This window comes from Melospiza georgiana, chromosome 23 (assembly GCF_028018845.1).
Source record: "Melospiza georgiana isolate bMelGeo1 chromosome 23, bMelGeo1.pri, whole genome shotgun sequence".
NCBI classification, from domain to species: Eukaryota; Metazoa; Chordata; class Aves; order Passeriformes; family Passerellidae; genus Melospiza; species Melospiza georgiana.
In genome coordinates, this window is record NC_080452.1 from 8,603,755 (window position 1) to 8,618,501 (window position 14,747).

At 57.9% G+C, this 14,747-nt stretch overlaps 1 protein-coding gene across 1 annotated transcript in view; it reads left to right on the forward strand.

Moving 5' to 3' along the window:
* The first annotated feature begins 396 nt into the window (after positions 1-396).
* ITPR3 (inositol 1,4,5-trisphosphate receptor type 3) overlaps positions 397-14,747 on the forward strand; it is a 41,906-nt gene continuing 27,555 nt past the window's right edge. The window contains exons 1-5 of the mRNA XM_058039798.1: positions 397-513; positions 6,189-6,259; positions 11,110-11,231; positions 13,808-13,894; positions 14,538-14,696. Coding sequence (XP_057895781.1) covers positions 425-513; positions 6,189-6,259; positions 11,110-11,231; positions 13,808-13,894; positions 14,538-14,696 — 528 coding nt within the window. The 5' untranslated portion in view covers positions 397-424. The remainder of the gene's footprint in view (positions 514-6,188; positions 6,260-11,109; positions 11,232-13,807; positions 13,895-14,537; positions 14,697-14,747) is intronic.

A 14,747-nucleotide genomic window follows, 5' to 3' on the forward strand; every position in this document is an offset into this window, starting at 1 on the left:
CCGGTGCCCCCCCCGTCCCGGGCGGCCCCGGGTCCCCTCCCCGCTCGCTGCTGCCGGCGGGACTTCCTGATCCCGCCGCATTGGCCGCAGGTAGCGCAGCTGTGCGGGACGGGGCACGGACAGACGGACAGAGCCCATGCGGACACTTAGCTGAGCTTCATCCCCCGCCCCCCCCCCCCCCCCCCCCCCGCTCCTCCTCCTCGTCTTCCTCCTCCCTCCCTGCCCGGCTCCCTTCCTGCCCGGCACATGTAAAACTTGTGCGCGGGGCTCCGCTCCCGTCCCGCGGCAGGAGCCGGGCTGGGCTCGTTCCCCCGGCGGAGCAGAGACCCCTCCTCAGTCCCGGAGCGGGGACGCCCCCCGGCTCCGCTGGCCCATGCTGGATTTCGGCCCGGGAAGGTGACTGCGGGAGGAAGCGGCGGTAACCATGAATGAGATGTCGAGTTTCCTGCACATCGGGGACATCGTCTCCCTGTACGCCGAGGGCTCCGTCAATGGATTCATCAGCACCTTGGGGTGAGCCAGGGGCTCCCGGGGCCGCCCCGCGGGGATTCCGGCAGGGACGGGACGGGAGCGGTGGGAGAAGGAGCCGGGAAGCTGCGGGCAGGGCCGGGGACAGGAGCCGGGCAGGGGGACAGGCTGTCCCCACGATGTGACCCTGCAGGGACCCTGAGCCCCCTTTCCCTGGCCAGAAGCTGCTTCACCCCATTCAGGGCTGGGGGATCAGATGGGTTTGAGCAGCGCGGGGTCGGTGGGCTGAGGATGGGGACAAGTGAGGGTGACAGCTGGGCCAGCCGGGGACCCTCTGGGGTCATTCTGTGCCCCCAGCCCTGCCCGGTGTGGCCGGAGGCTGCCGGTGTCCCCGGCATGTTTTTCCTCCCTCGGTGTCGCACACAGCCGGTGGTCAGCGGGGATCGCTGCAGGGGCACCAAGCGGGGCTGGGGGACGGGGCAGTGCCAGCCCCGGGCTTGGGGACAGGGCAGTGCCAGCCCCGGGAATCGCTGCAGGGACACCAAGCCGGGCTGGGGGACAGGGCAGTGCCAGCTCCGGGCTGGGGGACAGGGCAGTGCCAGCCCCGGGCTGAGGCAGCTCCCTGGACGTGGCAGGACGCGCCGGGGATCTCTGCCCAACCTGGGCACCTGTCCCGTGTCACTCCCGGGCACAGCAGGCCAGCGATGCCCCCCTGCTCCCCCCGGGAATGTTTGCCTGGGGACACGGTGGGTGACAGCAGGGCCGCCCTGGGGCACGGCTGGGTTCTTCCTGAGGCTCATTCAGGAGCCCAAAGGTGCCCGCAGCCCCGGGCAGGGGGGATGCGGGGCCGTGCCAGCTCCTGCCCCACGCTGCTGCGTGTAGGAGAGGCTGAGCTCAGGCAGGAATGCTGACTTGGATGGGATTCCTGGGGCAGGAGCTGCCCGGCTCTATAATCTGCACTGAATGCACTTGCTCCCACATGCCTGAGCTGCACATACCTGCGCCCACACGCCTTCCCTCAGCCGCCACCGGGCACGTGTGGCACTGGGCTGCTGCCCACCGGGGCTCCCTGCACCTGGCTGCCCAGGAATGGGGGCAGAAGCGCCCGGACCCGCCGTGTGTGCAGGCACAGTGCCGGGCAGCAGGTCCTGCAGGTGCAGCCTGTCTGTGCCAGCCCTTCCTGCATCCCCGGGGGGGTTTTGGAGAGCTCTCCTTGGAGAGCAGGGGATGCTGAGCCCTCCTCCAGCCCCTTGGAAATGGGGTCTGCGGGAGGCTCTGCGGGGACCAGCGCTGGTTGTTGTCCCCAGACACGTCCCATCGCTCAATTAGAATTAATGGCTCATTTTTCAGAGCTCTGATCCCTTTGCAGCTCTGGCCCTCGCATCCCCCTTTCTGCCAGGTGTTTCTCCAGACTTCCCCAGATCAGCTGAGCAGCAGGGCTCGCTTGGGGAGCCTCTCCTCTGTGTCCCAGCACACCTCTGCTGGGCAGCCCCGCTTTCCCAGGCTCGGTTCTTTCCCTCCTCCCTCCCGAAATTGTTTTCCCTGGTGCCCTGCGACACGGGAGACCCAACCGCACCTTAAATCACTCCCGCGATAAGGGCCAGGTGACTCACCCGGCGTGCTCCTCCTGCCACCGGGACCTTCCTGAGCTCATTTGCAAGGCAAACAGCTCTGGCAGCCCACGCGGCCGCCCTGCCCCTGCGGGAGCCTCCCTGCCATCCTTCCTTGTGGAGGGGCTGCCTCTGGGCTCCGGCTCTGCAGCGGGATCCTCTCTTTGTGGGGTGACCCCAGGAGTGTCCCCAGGCGTTGATCACCGATGTCACATTCAGGGTGGCTGCTGTCACATCCCTGTGGGGTCTCCGGGGTGTGGGGAGCTTTGCAGCCCCACCTGAGGCTCCTCTGCTCCCCAAATATCTCAGTCGGGCACAAACCCTCCCTTTCATCCCTTCTTTGCTCATGAGCAGGAAAAACATCCCTGGATGGGTGTGGAGCTCAGGGGGAATGCCAAGATACCCAAACCAGCCCAAACGCTCGGGTCAGCCCAAAGCAGAGCCCTGGGAAGGTAGAACCAGGCTCAGAGCTGCTCACAGTGACCCTTGTGGTGCTGGGGGCACGGGATGGGCAGGCTGGAGTGGCCAGAAGAGCTTTTGGGGGTGAGGGATTTGCTCGGGAGGATTTTGTGCTGCCCCATCCCTGCCAGGGGCTCCTTTTGTGCTGCCCCATCCCTGCCAGGGGCTCCTGGAACCCTTCAGGGGCTCAGAACGGGCGCTGGCAGAGGGGAAGGGTGGGTGACAAACGCAGCTGGGTGCCAGGCAGCTGTTGCAGGTGAAATCACACCTGTGCCTGAGCTTGCAGGTGGATTTCGGGGTGGAGATGCACTTGGTTAAAGGGTAACTCCAGCTCTGCCGGGTCAGGATGATCCCGTCCCTGCCGGAGGGAGGAGGAGGAGGAGGAGGAAGCCGAGCCCTCCTGGCACCGGGACAGCACCAAAAAGCTGCATTTTTGTGGCTGCCCCGCTCACTTTGCTCTCTCCTCCCTCCCAGAGGGGCTGACCCGGCTCTACAGCCAACAAGGAGCTCTCATGACCCTCCTCTTCCTCACCTCAGGGTTTGCTGGGCTTTCTCTTGGGGCTCTCCTGGCTCTGTTGGGGTTTCTCAGAGAAGAATTCCCCGTACCCTGGTGTGCCCCTTGGCATCCTCTGTGCCACATCTGCGGACGGTTTCTGCCCAGCCCAGGGGGCTCCAGCCGTGCACTGAGCCCGGGGAGGGCTCAGGAGGGTCCCATTGCCCCGGATTTTGGATGAGCTCCTTCTCCCCTGCCCTCGGGGAAGGCTCTGCCATCCCAGGGCCAGGGAATCACTTTGTGCTCGGGGTTTGGAAGCACCAGGGAACCCCGCCGGGGCTAAGAAAGAGCCGGCCAGATGCTCACCCGTGCCTTGAGGGGCTCAGCAGGGCTGCATCCCTCCCTTTCTGCTCCCGGAGGGGAATTTGGAATGGCAAAATGACCTTCCATGGGCGCATCCCACCTCCTGCCCTGCTCGGGATGCTCCTCCCGCTGCTCAGACAGCGCTTTCCCATTAAAAGGTGCCCTTTGGGGAGCTTCCCTGGCCCATCCCACCGCGGGAATGCCGCTTGTTGTCCCGGCCCCAGCAGCCTCCCAGGTGACTCATGTCCACTCTGTCAGAATCCTTTTTTTTTTTTTTTTTTTTTTTTTTTTCATTATTTTCAGCAGATTTTTAGCTGAGGAATGTTCGCCCAGAGTATCAGTTTAATAAAAAGAACACTTCTTGTTCCTGCCGAGCGTGTAATCCTGGGATTAAAGATGCTGGAAGTGCCTTGAGATCGTTAACTAATTAAGATTTCCAGGCTGGCAGGTCACTCGCTGTCTGTAATCCTGCCCGGTGGGGCAGGGGAGCAGGAGGGGAGGGAGAGGAGAGGCTCCTGTGCTCTTTCCTTCAGTGCTGAGAACAAACCCGGCAGCTCAGGCCTTTCCTCAGGGACCCCCAGCAGCAATAAGAGTGGAGGATTTGGGGGTTTAAATGCCCAGATGAATCTTTCCAATGGAGCTTTTCTGCCTGAGGGCCAGGGTTTCACTCCCTGAGCCCCCACTCATGGATTGGTGTCCTCAGTCCTTGCTGGTTTTTGCTCCCAGGCTCAGCCCAAGGGTTTGTTCTGCCCCGGATCCCCTCAAAAGAACAGAACAGAAACCAAAACTGCCCCTGAGTGACACCAGGGCTGGGCTGGGGCTTTGCATGTCCCCTGTGGTGCTGCAGCTGCTCTGGTTTTTCCTCTTTCCCTCTTTCCCTGCCCTCCCAAGGCTCTGCAACAATCAGGGAATGTCCCTGGTTACTTCCCTGCTGTCCTGACCCAAGGAAAAGGTGTTTGGAGAGCCCCAAACCCCCTGTTTGCAATGCCCTGTCTGCCCACAGCTCATGGGTTTGGGGTTTTTCCAACCTGCCAGGTCTTTGCTCGTGGTTTTGAAGCTTCTGCTGCCACCAGGCAAATTGCTTTTCTCCCTTTCTGCGAAACGTGAGGCGCAGAAAGCAGCACAGGGGTGTCAGAGCCCGGTGCCAGCCCACGCCTCCTCACAAGGCCACGGCAGCCCCGGGGTCCCCGGGGTCCCCATCCATCAGCACCGAGGCCAAATTCCTCCGTGCCGAGCCAAAGGAATTCTCCCCTCCTCCAGAGAGCGGCTGGGCTGAGGGAAGGAGGCTGGAGCTGTGGCTGGGATGGGTCTGCTCCTGTCTTATCCCTTTGCAGAGCCATCTCCAGCATTTTCGGGTTGTTTGGGGGACACCGAGAATCCCTTGGGGACAGCAGGGACAGCGCAGGCTCCCCTTGCTGCTCCAGGCTGTCCCTGCCCTCCTGTCTCACCGTGGTGGTGCTCTGCTGGCCACTCTCACATCCTCCCGAGCATGGGGACACTCTTCTCTCTCTCTCTGCCGGGCAGGAGCAGAGTTCCTCCTGTTTCTGTGGCTTCCCAGGGCTGGGGAAAGCGGCTGAGCGGGTACAGCCTGTCCTGCTGGAGCTCCCAGTTCCCTCCCAGCACAGGGAGCCCCTCGGGGGATGCTCCCCCTCTGATCCCCCTGCCTGCCAGGCTCTGCTTTGCTCTTCTCCCTCACTCTGAAAAGCAACGTCCCAAAATCAGCTCCCAGCACCCAAAACCAAGCCTGTCCCACCCACCCCAAAATCAGCACCCAAGGCTGAGCCTGTGCCACCCACCCCAAAATCAGCCCCCGGCCCCCAAGGCTGAGCCTGTGCCACCCACCTCAAAATCAGCCCCCAGAACCCAAAGCCAAGCATGTCCCACTCACCCCAAAATCATCCCCGAGAACCCAAAGCCAAACCTGTCCCACCCACCCCAAAATCAGCACCCAAGGCTGAGCCTGTGCCACCCACCCCAAAATCAGAACCCAGGGCCAAGCCTGTCCCACTCACCCCAAAATCAGTCCCCAAAACCCAAAGCCAAGCATGTCCTATCCACCCCAAAATCAGCCCCCGGCCCCCAAGGCCAATCCTGTCTCACCCACCCCAAAATCAGCCCCCAGCACCCACAGCCAAGCATGTCCTATGCACCCCACAATCAGCCCCCAGCACCCAAAGCTGAGCCTGAGGGATTTTGCTCAATGCTGGGAAAGCAGAGGTGGGCAGGGAGGAGACACAGAGCCTTGATCTGATGGGCAGAGCCTGCAGCTCTGATCAGATAATAATTAATAACTGGGTTTGGGGGGCCCTGCCACCCCCATGCACAGCACCTGCACCCTCTGTGTCCCTGTGGGAAGATAATAATTAATAACTGGTTTTGGGGGGGCCCTGCCACCCCTGTGGGAAGAGTTCCCAGCCAGGGAAGGAGAGCTGGTGAATGGAGCTGAACTCCTCCTGGTTTTGCTGGATTAAAAGTGCAATAACAGAGCTGTGTGTGCAGCAGGGAGAGCTGGGCAGGGCAGGGTGCCCCCTGGCACTGATCACCCTGCAAAGGAGCTGCAGTGACTGCCACAAACCTGCCCTGGTCCCTCAGTGCTGTGCCAGCCTAAGGCAGGGCATGGAAAACACCCAGGGAAGCGGTGGGAACTGAGGGAAGGGGGATTCTGCTCCTGAGGAATATTTATGGGTGGGAAACAGGAGGTGAAGCTTTGGATTTGTCACTCTGGGCCATGACAACCACTGTGCACCCTCAGCCCTGCTGTTGCTGACCCTGCTCCTGCTCTTTGTCCCCCTCAGGCTGGTGGACGATCGGTGCGTGGTGGAGCCGGCAGCTGGAGACCTGGACAACCCCCCCAAGAAATTCAGAGGTGAGGCTGGGACAGCTCCAGCTCTGGGAGCAGCTCTGGGGACTGTCCTGGCATTGAGCAACCACCTGGGATGGGATGGGGTGGGGTGGGGTGGGATGGGATGGGATGGGATCCATGGGGTGGGATGGGATCCATGGGATGGGATGGGATGGGATGGGATGGGATGGGATGGGATGGGATGGGATGGGATGGGATGGGGTGGGATGGGATGGGATCCATGGGATGGGATGTGGGCACAGCTCTGCCCTGTGCTGCACCCACCTGGGAGGTGCTGAGTGCCCCAAGTGCTCAGGGTGCTCCACACTCAGGCAAGGGCCCTGTCCTGGCAGGATTTGAGTGCCTGGATCACACAGCCAGGGAGGAGAGAGATGGGAAAAGTCCCCAAACCTGTGACTGGGGTGTTGGTTTAGGGCAGCTGCTCCTCTCCTCCCCCTGTTGTCATTTTATGTCTTCTTTTAAATAAGACTTTTTAAATATCAGTTCCCCACTCTGCCTTGTGCCTCCACCTTTTTCTCAGAGTGGCTTTAACAGCACCCAACCCCTGACCACCCTCCTTTCCCCCAACACATCCCAAGACATCAATTCTTCCACTCTCTCGGGATCCCACCAAGCATCTGCCTCTCCACAGGAGTCATTACCATTAATTCATTCATTAATCTAATTAACAACTCATCCAGCACCTCCAGCATCCCCCAGCACCTCCATCCCCATATCCCACCCTGGGCTGGATGCTCAGCAGCCTGGCCGTGCCTGTGGTTCCCAATCTCTTTTCCAGGCGCAGGTTTTTGGGCTCAGCCCTGCTCTCTGTGCTCCAGCCACAGGAGTCATTACCATTAATTCATTCATTAATCTAATTAACAACCCATCTAGCACATCCAGCACCTCCAGCATCCCCCAGCACCTCCATCCCCATATCCCACCCTGGGCTGGATGCTCAGCAGCCGCCCCATCCCCTTCCCCGGCCGTGCCTGTGGTTCCCTATCTCTTTTCCAGGCGCAGGTTTTTGGGCTCAGCCCTGCTTTTTTTGCGCTCCCTATCAGGATATCCAGCTGTTTGTTTTAATGGCCGGAAAGGTAGAGCTCTCCCTGCTCGATAGCCATCGCCTGCAGCGAGGTGGAAACAAGGGCTGGGGCTGCTCCCGGCCCCGAGGCTGCGGGAGATTTTCGTCCTCACATCCTGTGGCCGGACCCTGCCCTATCCTGCGGCTCACACGGGTCGTGCCGGAGCTTCCCGCTGGGAAAACAGCCGAGCTCAGCTCCCAAAAGGCTCTTTGGAAATGCCAGAACCCACCTGGGAGCTGTTCCTGCCCGGCTCCACACCTCTCAGCTGTTTGCTTTTTTTTTTGCTTTTTTTTGTTTCTTGCGGTTTCTCCTCCCTCCCTCCGCAGAGGTTCTTCCCAGCCCAGCTCAGGCGCGGCAGGAAAAGCTTCCACCCTACCAGGCCAGGGGACAGCGGGACCTTCAGCTGTGCCGCTGCTCTCCCTGGCTCCCCAAGGGAGTCACCTGGAGGTTTTGCCCCCCCAGGTCTCTCTGAGTTGATGTTGTGCCCCCAAAGTCACTCTGGGTTGAAGGTTTGCCCTCCAGGTCTCTCTAGGTGGAAGTTTTGCCCCCCAGTCCTCTCTGGATGAGAAGTTTTGCCCCTCAGCCCTCTCTGGGTGGAAGTTTTGCCCCAAAGCCACTCTGGGTGGAAGTTTTGGACCCCAGGTCTCTCTGGGTGGAAGTTTTGCCCCCAGAGCCTCTCTGGGTTGACATTTTGCCCTCCAGCCTTCTCTGATGGGAGGTTTCGCCCTCCAGACCTTTCTGGATGGCAGGTTTTGCCCCCAAAGCCTCTCTGGGTTCAAGTTTTGCCCTCAGGTCTCTCTGATTAGGAAGTTTTGCCCCCAAAACCACTCTGGGTTGAAGTTTTGCCCCCAAAGCCAGTGAGGGTTGAAATTTTGCCTCCAGAGCTTCTGTGGATGGAAGTTTTGGCCTCAAAGCCACTCTGGGTGGAGGTTTTGCCCCCCAGCCTTCTCTGATTAGGAGGTTTTGCCCCCCAGCCTTCTCTGATTAGGAGGTTTTGCCCCCCAGCCCTCTCTGGATGGAAATTTTGTACCCCAAAGTCACTCTGGGTTGAAGTTTTGCCCCCCAGCCCTCTCTGGGTTGAAGTTGTGCCCCCAAAGCCTCTCTGGGTTGAAGTTTTGCCCCCAAAACTGCTCTGGGTGGAGATTTTGCCCCCAAAACCGCTCTGGGTGGAGATTTTGCCCCCCAGGTCTCTCTGGATGGAAGTTTTGCCCCCAAAGCCACTCTGGATGGGAGGTTTTGTCTCCCAGCCCTCTCTGGATGAAAGTTTTGCCCCCAGGGCCACTCTAGGTTGAAGTTTTGCCCCCCAGCCCTCTCTGGATGGAAGTTTTGCCCCCAAAACCACTCTGGATGGAGATTTTGCCCCCCCAGGTCTCTCTGGATGGAAGTTGTGCCCCCAAAGCCACTCTGGGTTGAAGTTTTGTCCCCAGAGCCACTCTGGGTGGAAGTTTTGCCCCCAGAGCCACTCTGGCTCCAGCCCCACGTCCCCCTCCGAGCTGCCCACTCTGGGCACTGCTGCTGCAGGATCTCCCTTCTCCTCCCCTCTTTCCCACCCCGATCCATTCTCAGACCTCTGGCCGTGCTTTATCCAGGTACCAAAACCTCCTGCTCCCAACACGAGCTGTGCTGGAGGTTTTCCACACACACAACCCCCGCCGTGCCTCAGTTTCCCTCCTTACAGAGCCACGCTCAGAGCCAGGATTTGGATTTGCAGCCATTTCAGAGTCGCTGTGCTGGTTTTTTTTTTTTACCTCCCCTTGGCTTCTCCTTCCCACCAGCACCTTCCAGTGCAGCTCCCATTAATGACCCATTAATGACCCATTAATTAGCCATTAACGGAGCCCCGTGCAGGTGCTCGGGGGGGCTCAGGGTCGCTGCCCCAGCCCTGGGGGCTGCTCTGGCTGCGTTGCAAACGGGGCTGGCAAAGGAGATGTGAAACCTGGCCCTGCCCCAGCCGGTGAGAGCGGCACTCCCAGGTAAATAAACACTCACCCGGGCCCGCCGCCAGCCAGGGAAGGGACTTTGGTTTTTTTGTCTTTTGTTTTTTTATTTTTTTAAATTTTCCTTTTTTGCGTCTGAAAAATTTTTTATTTTTTTTTATAATTTATATGTGTTTTATAATATATGTTTTATATAATTTATATCATTTACATGTTTCTATAATATATAAATTTATAATTTATATGTTTTTTATTTTTTAAAATTTTCTTTTTTGTTTCTGAAACTTTTTTAATTTTTAAATTTTTAATTTTTTTTTATAATTTATATGTTCTTATAATATATTTTATATAATTTATATGTTTTAATAGAAAAATTATAATTTATATAATTTATAAGTTTAATATAAAAATTATAATTTATTATAAAATTATAATTATAATATAAATCTATAATTAATCTAAAAATATAAATTATAATTTTTTGTGTCTGAAAAACATTTCTTTTATTTTTAATTTTTTAAAATAATTATATGGTTGTTATAATATATAAATTTATAATTTTTATGTTTTTATAATATATGAATTTATGATTCATATGTTTTTATTTTTTTTTAATTTTCTTTTCTGTGTCTGAACTTTCTGGGCTGCTATTTCAGGCGTAATTAGGGCGATTCAGGCTGCAGAGCCCTTCCTGCCCTCCCAGCTGGGGAAGGGGGCTGGGAGATGTGAGGTTGTGTGCAGACATCTGCTGTCCTGCTCCAGTTCCTGGCCCTGGGTGTCTGCACTTCCCGCCCACCATCCTGGGGGAAAGCAGGGGAATTGGGGCAATCTGCAGTGCAGGGAGCCTTTGCAGGAGTTTTTGGGATGCATTTTGTGCATCCCTCAGGAGCCTGAAATAGAGCTGCTGACAGCGAGGTTTTGGGAGTGGGTGCTTGCAGCATCCAGCGCTGGTGAGCCAGGTCAGGGAAGGATGGATGTCTGTGTCCTGATGGCCACCCCAGGCTCCTTCCACAGCTTCTGCAGGCTCAGGGTGTCCTGTGGGTGGCAAAGTGTGGTTTGAGAGGAAGTGAGGTTTTTTGGGATGTGGTTAAACCATTAGGTGCTTAGATTTGATTATTGGCACTTGGTGTGGCCATTGAGGATGTGGATACCCTTCTGAGAACACAGGGGGTTAAAAGCAGAGAATTCTTAGGAAAACTTTCTTTTGGTTCTGGTCAGTGAAAGGTTTAGATTGGGCAGGGCCCACTGGGTTAGTAGAGCTTTGGGTGTAAACTATTCAGGTGTCTTTTGCCAGATGCTGCTCTCAGTTTTTGAAAGATTTCTCACTTAATGCTTTCAGTGTGGTTTTTAACACTCTGTTGTACTTCTCTGCTTTGTTTGCAGCTGGTGCATGGTAGGGGGCATGGTACCCCTACTCAATGCCATGTTCTTTAGGGTAGGTGTTGATAAGGCTGGCTTTGAAATGAGCCAAGGGACCTGGAGGTGGCTGACGGTGTCCCAGCCTCCCTCCTGGATCCTTCCCACCAGAATCCTCTCCTCCTTGGGTGCAGCTGGGCTCCATCAGAGCTCCTTCTCCCCCCTGAAGCTTTCCTTCCCGAGCAGCACAGCCATTTCCGATGGGAACACTCCTCATCACGAGTCCAAGCAGTGCAGTCATTGCTGGACTCATTATTTATCCTGATTTAGAGCTGACCCAGCAGCCAGCACACGCTGACGTGACCTCCAGCAGCCCTCCTCACTAATGGGGGGACCATCCCAGGAGCGTCCCTGCCCCTCGGGGACATTGGCCCTGCTGGGGACGCCCTGGTGGCTGTGCAGCCTCGCCAGGCTCTGCTCTGTGCTCTGTTCCCAGATTGCCTCTTCAAGGTGTGTCCCATGAACCGCTACTCTGCCCAGAAGCAGTACTGGAAGGCCAAGCAGACCAAGCAGGACAAGGACAAGATCGCCGATGTGGTGCTGCTGCAGAAGCTCCAGGTGAGCAGGAGCGAGGAGCCCGGAGCTGGCAGTGCCCACCAGCTGGCTGGGCGATGGCATCCACGCCTCTGCTCATGCTGGTTTGGGGTGAGAAGGGATTTCCAGCTGTGTTCTCCCCCTTGTCCCCTGCCCAGCCATGGCTGTGTCACCTTCCTGATGCTTCTTGTGCAGAGGAGCTCTGTGAGCACAGCCCTGCAGCCTGGGGCACTCCAGGACACCCTTCAGCACCCCAGGGCACCCCAGGGCACTCCTCACCATCTCAGGGCACCCCTCAGCACTTCAGGACACTCCTCATCACCCCAGGACAATCCTCAACACCCCAGAGCACTTCTCAGCATTTCAGGACACCCAGGGCACCCCAGAGCACCTTTCAACATCCTGGGACACCTCTCAGCGCCCCAGGGCACCCCTCAGCACCCCAGAACAATCCTCAACACCCCAGAGCACTTTTCAGCATTTCAGCACACCCAGGGCACCCTGGAGCACCCCAGGGCACCCCTGAGCACCCCGGGACACCCGTGCAGGAGGGAGCCCTGCTTGCAGGACGTGCTCCAAAGGGCTGGGGAAGGGAAAGGCTCCCGTTGGCTTCCCCCAGCCTTGGCCAGGGCCCACATCAAACATTGCACAACGCCTGAGGCAGCTGGCGAGGCCCCGCCGATGATTCATAAAAGCGAGGCTGGGGAGAGACTTCACTAAATCATCTCATCGGGCCTCCAGCCCAGCCCCAGCCCCGCCATCCCCGGCTCTGCCTGGGCCAGGAGGGGCTGAGCAGTGCCAGGACAGGGCGTCCTGCCCTGGAGGTGCCAGGGCAGGGGCAGTGCCCAGCCCTGAGCCATCCCTGGCACACAGAACCCACAGAATCCCCGTTTTCCTGCCCCCCTTAGCCGGGCTTGTAACGTCCCAGCTGTCCTGGCCGCGAGTGGTCCCCGGGGCTCATTTCTGAGCCTGATTGATTGCACCTTGGTTTAGGGCTTGTCTTAAAGAGGTTCTGCCATTTCCTGGCTCCTTTCTGCTGCTCCCGGTGTTTCCCAGCCCTGCTGAGCTCTGCAGGCACTGCCCTCATCAGGGAGGTGAGAAACAGCCTGAGAGCATCCCCCAGGCCACGGGGGTGACCTGCTGAGGCAGGAGCAGCCAGGTCTGGACTGGAGGAGCCCTGCCTGTGCTGCCTGTGCTCGCCTTTCTGAGCTTGTGCCCCTCACTGCTGAGCTCCAGTGGGTTTGGACTCTGTTTCCTTCACCCAAAGCAGCTCAGACAGGCTGGGGGAGCTTTTCAACCCCTCTGCTGATGTCCCCCAGTCCCCTGTGGGCATTCCTGACTGGGCTTGGGGACAGAGCCTCCCCATGCAAGGGACAGTGTGGCAACATCAGCCCCGGGAACTCGAGCTGCCCCTGCCAGCCCCCCTGGCTGCTGGCTCGGATCTGGAGGGAGATTTAGGATATCTGAGGTGCTGGGTCTCCCATCAGAGCCCTGTTGCTCCCTGGGGTTGTTGTTAAACTCCCAGAGCAGCATCAGTGTGGGATTTCTGGGAGAGGGTTTGTTCTCCTGATGGCAGCAGCCACCACTGCAGGCCAGTGATGGTGACTCCAGGTGGCACCCAGAGCTCTGTGGGCATGGAGGGTGACTGCAGGTGGCACCCAGAGCTCTGTGGGCATGGAGAAGTCATCCTGGGTGGCACCCAGAGCCCTGTAGGGACAGGTACCAGGCACCTTCACCTCCTTGGGCACTCAGGACCTGCAGCCCCATCCTCCCCCCCAATGATTCCAGATGTTTCCCAATTCCTCTGCCCTCAGGTGAAAGGGGTGAGAGAATGATGGGAAAGGGCAAAGGCTCTCTCAGCTCCATCCCTCTCTGTTTCCCATCTTCCCATCTCGGTTTTGGGGATCCCTGGGCTGGAGGTGCCCGGGCTGTGCCCAGCCTGGCGCCGGGGCTGTCAGCACTCCCTCACCATTCCCAGATTTGCTGTGGGAGCAAATTCCTGCCTCACTCCTCATGTGTCAACATCCCATCACTGCTCCCACTGCCAGAGCCAGCCAGTGGAAAATCTCTGTGGTTTTGGAGAGGGGCTGCTGAGCCTTCTTCACTCCTGGGGACACCTCCTGCAGCAGCAGGTCCAGGCCTGCTCCATCTCTGGGCATGGCACAGCTGGCACTCAGCTGGCACCCTGCCTTTGGCTGCCTGGCTTTGGTGCTGCCAGGAGCCCCCAGTGCCCACATCCCCCATTTTGGGTGTCTGACCCCCATCCCCAGCCTGAGCCCAGCACCCTTGTTTGGTGTTACCCCAAAACCTGCTGTCCTGGGGGAATTCTGGTGCCATTTTGTCCCTGTCCTGGTTTTCAAATCCTCAATTTAAAGGGCTGGTTCCTAGGGCTGGTCAAGGCCACAGCCTGGCCCTGGGCTGAGCTCTTGGATGGCCCTGGGCTGGAATTCCTGGTTGAGTTCATCCCTGGGGGACAGAGGGTGCTGACCCCGATCCCAGCCCGTCCCGTCCCCTCCTTCCCAGTGTGACCCTGCTGGGATTTGCTCCTGGGGAGGGAGGAGGGTGCTGCTCCAGCCTCAGCTCTTCTCCTCTCGGAGCAGCACGCGGCGCAGATGGAGCAGAAGCAGAACGAGACGGAGAACAAGAAGGTGCACGGGGACGTGGTGAAGTACGGGAGCGTCATCCAGGTACGGGGCAGCACGGGGCCAGCAGGGATCAAACATAGGTCAAACCTGGGTCAAACATGGATCAAACATGGATTAAACATGGATCCAGCATTGATCCAACATGGATCCAGCAGGGATCAAACATGGATTAAACATGGATCCAGCATTGATCCAACATGGATCCAGAAGGGGGCCAGCAGGGATCAAACATGGATCCAGCAGGGGTCAAATGTGGATCAGATACGGATCAAACATGGATCCAGCATGGATCCAACATGGGTCAAACATGGATCCAGCAGGAATCCATCATGGATCAAACATGGATTAAACATGGATCCAGCATGGATCCAACATGGGTCAAACATGGATCCAGCAGGGATCCATCATGGATCAAATATGGATTAAACATGGATGCAACAGGGATCCAGCATGGATCAAACATGGATCAAACATGGATCCAGCACGGGTCCAGCATGGATCAAACATGGATCCAGCATTGATCCAGCACAGATCCATCATGGATCCATCATGGATCCAGCACAGATCCAACATGGATCCAGCACAGATCCATCATGGATCCAACATGGATCCAGCACATCTGGCGAGGGGCTGGTGATGCCTTGGGGGCTGCACTTCCCATCTCCCCCACCCTTGTCTCCTCCAGCTGCTGCACATGAAGAGCAACAAGTACCTGACGGTGAACAAGCGTTTGCCGGCGCTGCTGGAGAAGAACGCCATGCGGGTCACCCTGGACGCCACCGGCAACGAGGGCTCCTGGCTCTTCATCCAGCCCTTCTGGAAGCTCAGGAGCAACGGGGACAACGTGAGCCTGGGGCCCAGCAGTCCCTGAAGGGAGCTCCATGAGCTGGGCTCC